The following is a 12,349-nucleotide window of genomic DNA, read 5'->3' on the forward strand; positions in this document are numbered from 1 at the left end:
TGCAGGTCCCTTGTAAATTATCAATTACCATATGAAACAAATGCAAAGATTCTTTCAGTGCTTGGAAAGGTGTTAAGCATTGCTACTTCTAAATTGTGACTTAAGCTTTTGTTTCATTTTGTTTGCAAGAGGGAGGAGAAGGTTCTTTAAAAAATAATTATATAATTATCTCTGTGGTCATTCTCCTTTTTAATATATCATCATTTCCTTCACCTTGTTGAAGCTGAATGAGTGAGCATCTAAGTGTGTTCAGCAGTTGGAAATGAAAGTATAATGCAGCGAGACTCTACAGACATACACTCATCAAAACATTTCACAGGGATCTCAATACTAAGTATAGAGTGGATGGGACAAAATCACAACAGGCAACTTTATTTGTAGAATTTGATCCAAAACTCAAGAAAAAAAATAAAAGAGCTGAATCTCTATTAGGTTCGTACACAAAATAAACCAAAAAATACATCAACATTTACCATGAGATTATTTAAATGTATTTGCAAATGATCTGATAAGGGAAACATGTGATTTACAACACGGGAAACTTCTTATAACAACCAGAGACTTAAAAGCACTGCACTGTAGGTCACCTAGACTAGGTTAGCAAGAATGAACAAAGTGGTAGGTCCAAAAGGCAACCCCCAAACACCTTCTTCAGATGGAGACTTTGGTAATTGTCCGTGATAAAAATCCCAAAAAAACAAACAAAAAAAAATCAAAAAACAGAAAAACAACCAACACCAACTCCTGTTCTTCACCATGCTGGATGGCCATTTCGTCCATTCTTCTCCCACAATGATGAGTCCATTTGAAATTCTTCAGTTATTATGAAGACACTCCAAATCCACAGAGCAGCAGACATTTCCATTCTGTGCATCAAGACACAAGTGTTAGCTAATGAGACAGAGGCTATCTATCAATCAGCAGGGTGCATTTTCATACTCAAAATGACTATAGCTGTGTTTTGACACAAACTCCATAAACGCTACTGAAAAATTACGAAGGAGGCTACACAAGGAGTGGAAAGGAAGGACACATGGAACGCTCTTGAGTCCCTCCTGCTAGCTCCTGCTGACAGTATAATTTTATACCTCTGTCTGAGCTCAAACCAGGTTTGGGACTCCTCCCCTATATTTCTAGGTTGTTTACACCACTTACTTCCTGGATTTATTCCAGATAAAAGTGTTTTCAAAAATAAACCCCTCAATGATCATTAACAAAGCTAGTCAAGTACCACAAGGACCTGAAGGCAACTCCAAAATGGGTTCCAGAAAGGTCTGTACATTAGGAATAGAGTCCTTCGTGATGACTATGAAGGGAACAATACATATTTAGATATATAAATTATCGGAAATTCATTAAAAATCAAGGACATGCATTAATATAAATATACTTTTATAATTCCCCTAAAAGAATCTCAAACATGACCTCAGAGAAATACTACTAAATAACAGTTTCCACATCCTCCAGTCTCTCTCTCTCTCTCTCTCTCACACACACACACACACACACACATACACACACACACACACACACACACACACACACACACGACCATGTTTCTTTTGCTATGTGAAGTTTGAAACTGGCCTTTTTCTATTGGGGCTGAATCTTAAGGTGGCATTTTTCCAATCTGCCTTTATAACAGCCATAAAAAGATGAGTTGAGAACCTTCCACTGATGTCTGGAATGAGCCAGGAATTTGATAGAACCAAATAAACTAATATTTTAAGCATGCTTAATCATGGGAATCTTAAACAGATATTTTGGCAGAGATCTAACACTGCCTAACCCCTGCTTCAAGTCAGCTGTAGTCATAGCTCTTCACAAGCATTGTAGGGAGAAAGGGGTCAGTTTTTAATTTTAAAGACATATGAGGATCCCTCATGGGAACTCCTCTAAAAAGACAGGAATATAATCACAATTAATTAAGTCCTGCAGCAAGAGCTTCAGGTTCCCGCATAAGGCACTGATAATTAAACAAAGCAAACAACTTCATAGAACATTTTTTTTTTAACACTGACAATTTCATGAAAGAGCTTATACAGTTTTCCACAATGAAAAGAGATCTTTTTTTCCTCTCTTTCTTTTCTTTTTAATATGCAGGTCAAAACAGCTTAAATCAGGCATAATTGGTCCTAGTGTCAATTGTTAAAATTCTGTAGTTCAAAGGCAAGAGAGAGGACTATTTTTATTCCATGTTCATTTGGAGTTTGCCTTTTATGCGGTACAGCTATGATCCATTCAGACATATTAACCTCCTATGAGAAGTAAATGCCTGCCTGTGTTTTCACCAGGCCCCTCAGAATCTGGGCATTCTGGAACATCAGGAACGGACCTCCTGCAGGCGCTCTCTGACAACGGTTCAAGGCTCGACTGTCCTCAGGACATCCAATTACCTTGCACTTGCAGGTTGTGCAGGGGGATCCAGCCATTGTCCACACTGAGCCGCTAAGCCTTGAAATGCCAGAGCTGTCCAGGCAAGTGCTTCTGATGTCATAGGCAATGTTATCAGCCAGGCAGGGGTCACTGACGCAGCGGGGACAGCACTCCCCTTCCAAGATGGCTGTGTACTCACAGCTCAAATTGGGGCAAGTGAGTGGCCAGCAGTCTACCTCTCCTTCCTGTAGAGAGAAAGCCCAAAATGGCTCATCCATGTTCTTATGCACAAGTCTGTCCCCAAAGTCCTACAGGGGGCGGGGGAGGGGGCGCGTCACTGTCCTTATGGAATGTTTTTACTTCCACCTGTATGGGTAGACTATGCTTAGCTCCTTGAAGAGCTACCACAGATTTCACCTCCTCCAGGGTGCTTTTGCTGACTGTCTAGGGCAGCCCCAAAAAGAGATGGATCCTGTCCCTGTATATCAATTGCACTCCTTAATTTTTTTGTTTGTCACACTTAGGATCCTCGTCATCACTCCCAGTACAATTCTACATTACATTTTGAACCTGCAGGCTTTGGGCTTGTTTCTTTATCTCCCTGATACTTAGCAGAGTTTTGGCCAAAAAATGCTCATCAATCGAGCAGTAAGTGAATAGGTAATAAGGTATTGGCTAGTGTTTAAAGAGAAATTAATTACTCTGAAGGTCAAAGGGAAACTTGAAGCATAATAGTATTTTACCCACTTCGTGAACTGAGTTCCTAGTATCAGATTTAAAATTGAGATTGGGTAATATCAAGAGAACTATTTCAGAATGGTTTTCAATATGACATCTAGCTAGTAACATCACTAACTAGTAGTAGTTAACAGTTCAGTCGGAGCCCCTCTGTGTTTCAGAATCTGCCAATTGTGACTCCATTGAGCAGGCTATACCTTTATGCAGCCTCTTCTTCTGTTATCATGACAAATCACTGGAGTTTGTGCAAACTCACATCTAATTATTTGGTCAGCTTCATAAGACAATGACCTTGGGTGATAGACCATACCTATCATGCTCACCATTATATCATTCAGAGTCTAGCACATACAACGTCTTGATAAATATTTATTAAATATGGCCCACATTATATTCAAGTAATTATTAAGCTACATGTTTAACATCTTCAGTTTTCCCAAGAAATATTAGCCTTAGGGCCTGGGGATGGAAGTGGAGACACTTCTGAAATGCTCTGAAAATTTCATGTCTGAAATTAATTCCGATTCTTCTAAGTGCCTGATGACTGGCTTCTTGAAGAAGAAATGTAATTTTCCAAACTGATATGGAAGCTAATTTTCTAGTTGTATGGGGTTTATTTGCCCTTTGATGGGAGCTTGGGAAAAAATGGCTTTGATTTGAATATATCTGAGTTATACTTCTCAGTATGAGGAGTGAGTCAGAAGAATGCATTCTATTAAAATGATCTGCACATTCGCCAGGAGACTTTAGAAAATCCGATAGCAATTTACAATATAATTTCTCTAAATGTTTGTCTTCATACAGTATCCATAGACTAAATCACTAATTTCAGCAAATGTTAGACTATGGAATGCAGCTCATAGGTTCCATTATAAGTTGACTTAGTTGTGACATGGTTCCAAAAGCTATGACTTCCTCACAGATGGAACATCGTATTCACTATGATTATGTTTCCCAACAGTCTTTGCGTCCTTTGAAAGCTTTGTGTGTGGCATGATTCCAAACACAGAGAACAAGATCCAGCAATTAAGTTTTATTCCTCTGGACATCTCAAATATGATGATAACAATCATATTTTTATCTTAAAATCCAAAATTACCTACAATTTTTTTCTATAGGAAGGCTTCAAATCCAAAACAGAGTTTTCAATCCAGGAAATACTATCAATAGTCATTATTGTGCACTAAGGACCTTCTACATGCCAAAGGCTGTATTTGTGCTTCACGTATATTTTCTTATCATCAGAGCAGAACTCCAAAGTGCTTAGTATCCCTTGTGTGCCATGAAGGAAAGAACGACCAGTGCAACACAAGAACTTGTCCAAATTAATAGCACAGAGCTAGCATGTGGGAGAAGTAAGACTGAATTCTTGGTCTCTCTGACTCAATCCGTGATATTTATATTTCTGCTGTGTTCTGTTATCTCTCATATTGAGACTTTCAATGGTCAGGGCCCAGGGAATCAAAGTTGGGCTCTATAAGAACTACAGGTCCCAGTCAGGGCCCTGAAGACTTTCTGTTGTGGGGCTATTTTTCTTGATCTGGTTTTGCCAAAAATTGGCAGTTGAAAACTAACCCAAGTTGGGCCAAATCTGACCCATAAACACATACTTTTTGTCTTGTATATTGTTTTTGGTTTGGGGGTTTTATAGAAGCTTTAATTCCAGTATAGTTAACACATACCATTATATTCATGTCAGGTGTACAGTACAGGGATTCAACTCTTCCATCCATCACCCAGAGCTCATCACGGTGCACTCCTTAATCCCCATCACCTATATCACCCATCCCCCTAGCCTGTCTCTGTATATTGCTTTGAATAGTAGAATCTGAATGTCTTCAGGCAGAGCATTTGCCCCTTAAGAGCCACAAGACTCAAGCTCCCTGAATAGCATCGCAAAGAGCAGGAAACTCAAGCCCATGGGCAACTGAGTTAGCAACTGTTTCAGGGAAGAGGGATAACAGCCCGTCAGGGAAGCCGACGTACCAGACACCGGCACTGCTGGCAGCTATGAGTCCAGTTGTCTCCACTCCGATAGAGCTTGTGTCCATTTTGATCTAAACATTGACTTGTTACTCTGGTGTCACACTCTGGGCAACAGAAAAGGTCAACACTTGGATTCTGGCAATCACAAGCCGTCCGTCGGCAGAATATCTTTCCGTCCTGTTTAGAAATGAGGTGAAGGAGGTTCTATCATTAGAGAAACAGAGTAGCAGCACTATGAAAAGCAAACCTCATAAACACTTTACAGAGCACACAGGAAAGATTTCTTAGAGTCCAAGTACTCCCCTGGCCACCTTTCATTTTGCTCAAAACATATGCACTGTGTGCGTGTGTGCACACATGCATCCATGCATCCATGCACACACACACACACACACACCCTTTCTCTGGTCTTGCCTGCAGAGCAGCCCACATAAACACAGAGATATTTATAAGTTTAAAAAAGTCAGTATGTCCTTTGAAACTTTTTTCCCCCCTAATGTTTCAAAAAAAAAAATCACATTTCTTTTTTTTTTTTTTTTTTAAGATTTTATTTATTTATTTGACAGAGAGAGATCACAGTAGGCAGAGAGGCAGGCAGAGAAAGAGAGAGGGAAGCAGGCTCCCCGCTGAGCAGGGAGCCTGATGTGGGACTCAATCTCAGGACCCTGAGATCATGACCTGAGCCAAAGGCAGAGGCTTAACCCACTGAGCCACCCAGGCGCCCCTCAAAAATCACATTTCTAAGTAGAATTCAATTAAACTAAGCAGTTAAAATGCATATACACTCAAGAACTCGTTTGAGTAGAAAATCATGCTACTGAATTTTTACCAGTTCACAATGATGCCACGAAATGCATTCAAAGGCATTCATTGAATCGTACCCCTTCTCAACTCTGGGAGGGAAGGATGACTCTACCCTTTTCACAGAAGAATTAACTGAGGCCCAGAGTTGCTAAATGATTTATCCAGTGTTAGCAATGTCTAAGGAACACTGTCAGGGCTTCCAGTTTCAAAACAATTTTTCTTCTCTAACACAGGCTTTAGGGTGCTTATTACAAGGGGCTCAGATCAGGTGCCACCTTCCACCTTGAGGCAGTTGCCCAAATAACAGGCACAGTACAATTTCTGGAGTAATGGCCCTGAACACTCATACTCATAAAGACATGAAGTTCAACAGCGTTCAAACATTAAGACTGCACATTTGCCGTCTGTCCCCATTATATGTGTGTCGCTCACGTAATTTCTCACCTCAGACGATAAAGGCGCTGAAAATGTAAGGTAAGACCACCAATTATGGTGATAACTGCTCTGCTGAATATTGACAAAACCAAAGACTCTCAGAGTCAGTGGTACCTTCCAGGACACATAACCAAGCCACCTGGGCCTATACTGAACTGTCACTACAACAATCATATTCAAAAGTCATCAAGCCTGTGCTTGAAGCTCTCTAGTCTCAGGGAAGCCACCATATGGAAGGCATCTGAAGACCCTATCTCTGTTCATGTCTGAAGTTGAAAAACTGGACTTCTGGTTGCCTCTATCCATTGAGACTTGCTCACACCACTGCTAGTCATAGAACTCCCAATCCCTTCTGTCACATTTTCAACTCTTCTGTTCTTAGAAGACAGCATTTATGTCTCCATGGAATCATCTCGCCTCTGAATTAAACATCACTAATTTTTTGACCAGTCCCACTAGTTCTCTGTCCTTTTACTGTTATAGTTGCCTTATCTTCAACAGTTTCAAGTATTTCCAATAGTAATAATATTCACCACCACCACCACCACCACCACCACCACCATCATCATCATCATCATCTTAACACTTATTTGGGGCCATACATACATTGTGCTAAGCCTTTTATATGCAGTAGCACATTTGGTCTTGATAATTCTATGGAGTATGATTTATACTCCATTTCTCAAATGAGGTAGTTGAGTAAAAGAACTAAATGTAATTCTTCAGTAACAGTCTGACTAACACAGTGAACTAGGACTCCCGGTCACCTTGTTTTAAGTACGGTACTTTCTTTAATGCAGGCTGATTTCAGTATTTACATCCTTACTTAACTGTGGTTATGTCATGGTGTTGATTGATATTGAACTTAATGGAGACTAAAACATCATTAAGCCCTATATCCCCATTTCGTGCTTTTAGTTATTGGGGGGCAGCACGGATAAAACCTGATGCTTATCCTTACTGTACAGTGGCTTGTTAGATCCATTTCATCTCTCCCTCTTGTCACAATGTTTTCTAAATGCTGTTTCTGTCATCCCCATAGTTTGTCCTCCTTCACCGCTTTGTGAATTCTGCAAACTTGATGGGCCTGCCCTCAGGGTCTTCATCTACTTCATCGATAACAATGTTGAATAGGACCGGGCTTGCTGAGACAAGTTTACTGTCAGCAAATGTGGAAATCTTTAAGTGCTTTACATTTTTTGTGGAAAATGGAAAGGAGACATGCTGGCTATGTATATAATAACAGGCTGAAAAATGCTTTCCCTCAAAGCATGTGCATTTTTTCTATTACTGCAGGAAATGACAGGAAATCATAATTTTCCAGATATCAAGAGGTGAAAGATTATATAAATGCACACAGCCGTGAGTGCTTGCACATGCGCGCGCGTGCGCACGCACACACACGCACACACACACTCCAGTCAAGCAGGTGAATTGAGACAGAGACTTTAATTAGTCTGGACCAATAGAGTCTAGGCATCTTCCAACAATAGGCCTTTATTTTAACTTACTAACATATTTTGCTTGTGTGATTATTGCCCCGAATGACTCCCTAGCAATTTATTTTAGCCAAGAAGTTAAGAAAAGTAATGGTAGCTACAATGTAAAACCATTTGGTCAGCTCAGCTCCTGAGGTCACAATATTACTCTCCCCAAGTATAGAAGGACTAGGCCTCAGTAACCCACATAACTATGTTCACAAACCCTATCAAACAGGGACATTTTCTTTTAGAATAGGTTACTGTACCACAGGCAATGAGGCCCAATCAGAATGTCAGGTCTCTTGCCACATGTGGGGATTAAAAGAATGAATGAGAATAAGTGGATAGCCTCCAGGGTTAGTGCAAAATAAAGCAATTTCATATCTCATCAATTATGGGAAAATGCCAAATAGGCCCCTCTTAGTCTCTAACATATTTTAGAACAATGGCTATGTTCATTTTGCCTTTTGAATTACAGAGTAACTGTCAAGAAAATCATTTTTAATAATGAAAATGTCACAGGTGGCTCCATTAATTCAGTGAGAATGCCATTACAAAACCTCAGCTCACAGAACACAACCACACTAGAATCCAAACTTGGCAAGGAAATGGAGCTGAGAGATGGTGAGTAATCCTTCTCGTGGTACATCTCTGGGGTCATTCCCTGAGCTTGACCTCTATCCCAGCTGGGGTGATCAGAACAAGCCCCATTTACATGCCCAAGATGTATTTTTCCCACCCTTCTGCCATAGAAGCTAAATGCTTTTCTGCAGTTTTGTAACGAAAGCTCAGCTATAAACAATTAATAACCATTGTAATATTTAAATTGCTCCTGAATTTTAAGAAGCAGGGATATATACCTTCCTAGCAAATAAAATATGAATTTATTCTTATAATGCCATGGAAAGTTATGGGTTTTATATTATAAATTATACATTTTATTACGGGAATAGTTTAATTTATTTACTGTAGATTGCAAAATATCACTTTTTTTCCCCTGCCATTGTTTGGAAACTTCTAAATCAAGAAGCTGGACTTAAAATTATTGATGGAAATTGAATAATAATCTAACCTGGGGTTTAGGCAAAGTGATGCCTATAGTCCAAATTCTGGTAGTCACCTGTTTCTGTAAATAAAGTTTTATTAATAAGAACACAGCTTCCGGGGCACCTGGGTGGCTCAGTGGGTTAAGCCTCTACCTTCGGCTCAGGTCATGATCTTGGGTTCCTGGGATTGAGCCCTGCATTGGGAATCTCAGCTCAGCAGGGAGCCTGCTTCCTCCTCTTGCTCTGCCTGCCTCTCTGCCTACTTGTGATCGCTCTCTCTGTGTCAAATAAATAAAAATAAAATCTTTAAAAAAGGGCTGCCCGGGTGGCCCAGTTGGTTAAGCAGCTGCCTTCGGCTCGGGTCATGATTCCAGGGTCCTGGGATCAAGCCCCACATCAGGCTCCCTGCTCAGCAGAGAGCCTGCTTCCCTCTCTCCCCCTCTCCCTGCCGCTCTGCTTACTTGTGCTCTCTCTCTCTGTCAAATAAACAAAAAAAGTTAAAAAAAAAAAAACTTAAAAAAAAAAGAACATAGTTTCCCTCATTCATTTACATATTGTCTGTGGCTGTTTTCACACTCAAATGCAGAGTTCAGTATGTGAGGAGAGACTGTACATAAGCAAAGCCTGTCTGGTTCTTTACAGAAAATGTTTTGATCTCTGATATAAAGGGTAAAATTCAGAGTGGTACTCTAGACCCACCCATCTCTTCTATCATCTCACATTCAAATTTATTGTGGTGTGCTAGCCAATCTTATTTACAAAATATTAATTTTGTCTCCAGGTTACATCCCACAACTAGTCTATTAGCCCTCTCTAATTAGCACCTCTCTAATAAAACCTTTACCAGTCATTGAATCCAACTCATGTTAATGAAGAGGAAATCAGGACCAGAGAAGGGAAAGGACTTTTCCACATAGCAGAGTAATGTAAAAATAGGAACTAGATCGTACTCTGGACTTTGATAGCAATGATTTTCCAACATGCTGCTTCCTTGTATCATGAGGAGGCTGGCGGTAGGATAAAAGGACTTCCATGCAAACTGAAATCAGAAGGATTCTTGGGGCAATGGTTTTCAAAGAGTAGCTCTCTGACCAGCAGCATTTGAATCTCCCAGGAACTAGCTAGAAATGAAATCTGTTGGGCTCTAACCCAATCCACTGAACCAGAACGTCGAGGGGTAGAATTAGTGATCAATGTTTAACAAGCCCTCCAGGGGATTCTGGTGCATGGGAAAGTTTAAGAATGTCTGATGGAGAAATAAGGTAACCCAGTCCACTGGGGGATTAGCATGGCATTACCCTTAAGGTTCTGCAAAGAAAGGCAGGGTTTGGAATGGCACAGTGGAAGTCAGGGGAATGGAAAAGAAGACCCTCTTCCTTGAGAGAACCCCTCGAGTTTTGAGGGAAAATAAACTTGGCACCTTGTTCATCTTCAAAGAAAATGAAACACAATCTTGGGGACTTCACAGCCAACTCTCCTGCCATCAACAACACTCTAGAGAGGAAGGTACTGACAATATTGCTGGTTAGGTTCAGACAGCAAAGCAGAACAGTTTTCTGAGTAAACTGCAGGATTTCAGAAAACTAACCTCTACCCTGGCCCCAGGCACAAGCTGACTCATCCCTGTTCTTCACTGTATGAGTGAGAGCCACATGGAGACTGGCAGGGTCAATTCTATTGTAAGCTCCCAGCAGATGGAGCTTCCCTCTTGTCTGAAGGAAACACAGGAACCCCTTAGGTTTCCCTACCGTGGTCACCTTCCTCAGTTTCTGGGCAAAGGCTCATATGAGGCCAGGTCAAATGACAGCATTCCAGATAATCTGGCAAAGTTCCTCCCCACTTTACCCTCCTTCTGTTTATGACGATGTGGAGGGTGACTGGTTATTTATGGTATCCATATCCCTATCTACTTCCATCATTGCCAGAAAAACTCAAGACCTGGCATTGCTCGAGTCTTCAGTACTCCACTTAGTTTCAGGATGCGTGCTAGTCACATTTCAATAAACAAAACAAATCAAGATAAAACAATGCTGTAGGAAGCACAGAAATGAAATCTGGCCCGCATAGCATGTTCTTTTTCTGCCACTTTCTACTAATAGTCGCCAGAGTAGGTAATAGTGCAGGAGTCAGTATTGTGTCTGACCTTTATCCAGTGTGCACTAGCCTAACTTGAAGACGCTGGCTCTTTCTCTTGTCAGTGGCACCTGAAATTGTTTGTCCAAGAAAATGGGGATGCTAAGTCTCAAACATGCCGGTCTTGAGCTTCTCTTCTGCCCACAGAATGAGGGCACACATTGCCCCAGAGGTTGAGAGTCTGACATCACCATTCCTCAGGACATATCACTTAGTTTCTGTTATCTTTCACGTGATCTTACTTCTCTATCTCTCCTTCAGGTTCTCATCTGTATGCTCCCGAAACTTCTCCATTTAGTTTTGATCTCCTCAGTCTTTCTGTTGTGCTGTGGATCAGACCCTGATTGGGCCATGCCAATCCTAAACAAAAAGTCACTCATGATCCTCTACAGCCCACAAGTTAAGTCTAAATTCCATCGTCTGTCTGTGTCCCTAGCCTTTATCTCCCCAGGCTTATCACCCTTCCCATATTCTTCCTCTTCTTTTTTTTTCTTATAGTCAAAGCTCATCATTTACTTCACATTTTCCTTATCAGAACACATGTAGTGTTTTTGCTTCTTTGGTCTTGCTCGTCCCTCTTTGGGATTCACTTTCCTCCCATCTCTCTCTCCTTGGCTAAATTTCTCATCCTTAGGGTCTCACTCAAACTTCACCTCCTCTGTGACGTCTCCCTTACTTCTTTCTGTTATCTTCCTAGGATAGAGTATACTTTCCCTTTCTATGTTTCTTTAACAAATTGTTCATGACTCTACCAGGGCATAACAGGCGATTGTTTGTATACCCATTTGCTTGTTCATCTCCACAATCAAAAATATAAATACGGCCACGACATAAGCATACTAAAATGCTGCAGGTTCCTAGACACTAATAAATCTGAGACCTCTCTCTCTTCCCATGTAGCACAGGTAGAAAATAAAGATGTGCTCCTAAAGCTCTTGACAAATTTATAAATGGAAGAGCCACAGATGGGTATCTGTGAAAAGAAACTGGGCTGTAACTAAGATTTAGGGGTCAAGTCCAGAGAGAGAATCATTTTTCACTCTGGGTATCAGTAGTTTGGGTAATGCTAGAAGAACATGGGTTCCAAGCAATTCAGCAGTCTTTTCCCTAATCAACTAAGTGGTCTGAAGGTGCATAAAATCACTGTCACTGTCAAGGAAGCGTATGGCATCTAAACAAAAGCCCAAATCCATTTGTGTTGATGTGGCTTTATTGTTGAACTCAATTAAGTGGTAGACATGTTTCAAGACCTCTTTCAATGGGCATGAAACACTGGTAGCTAACCTGGTGTATTGACCCTCAAGGGGAGAAGTGGTCTTTAAAATAACTTTGACTCTTTTTTTTTTTTTT

General features: G+C 40.7%; 1 protein-coding gene across 2 annotated transcripts in view; it reads right to left on the minus strand.

The window, feature by feature from the left end:
- Positions 1–737: 737 nt before the first annotated feature.
- Positions 738–12,349, minus strand: part of NELL1 (neural EGFL like 1) — an 833,778-nt gene continuing 822,166 nt past the window's right edge. For both annotated transcript variants that reach the window (XM_059407011.1, XM_059407002.1), the window contains 3 exons: positions 5,101–5,277; positions 2,397–2,621; positions 738–866 (listed from right to left, as the gene is read on the minus strand). In XM_059407011.1, the coding sequence (XP_059262994.1) occupies positions 816–866; positions 2,397–2,621; positions 5,101–5,277 (453 nt within the window). In that variant the 3' untranslated portion in view covers positions 738–815. The remainder of the gene's footprint in view (positions 867–2,396; positions 2,622–5,100; positions 5,278–12,349) is intronic.

This window comes from Mustela nigripes, chromosome 1 (genome assembly GCF_022355385.1).
Source record: "Mustela nigripes isolate SB6536 chromosome 1, MUSNIG.SB6536, whole genome shotgun sequence".
In the NCBI taxonomy this organism is placed as follows: Eukaryota; Metazoa; Chordata; class Mammalia; order Carnivora; family Mustelidae; genus Mustela; species Mustela nigripes.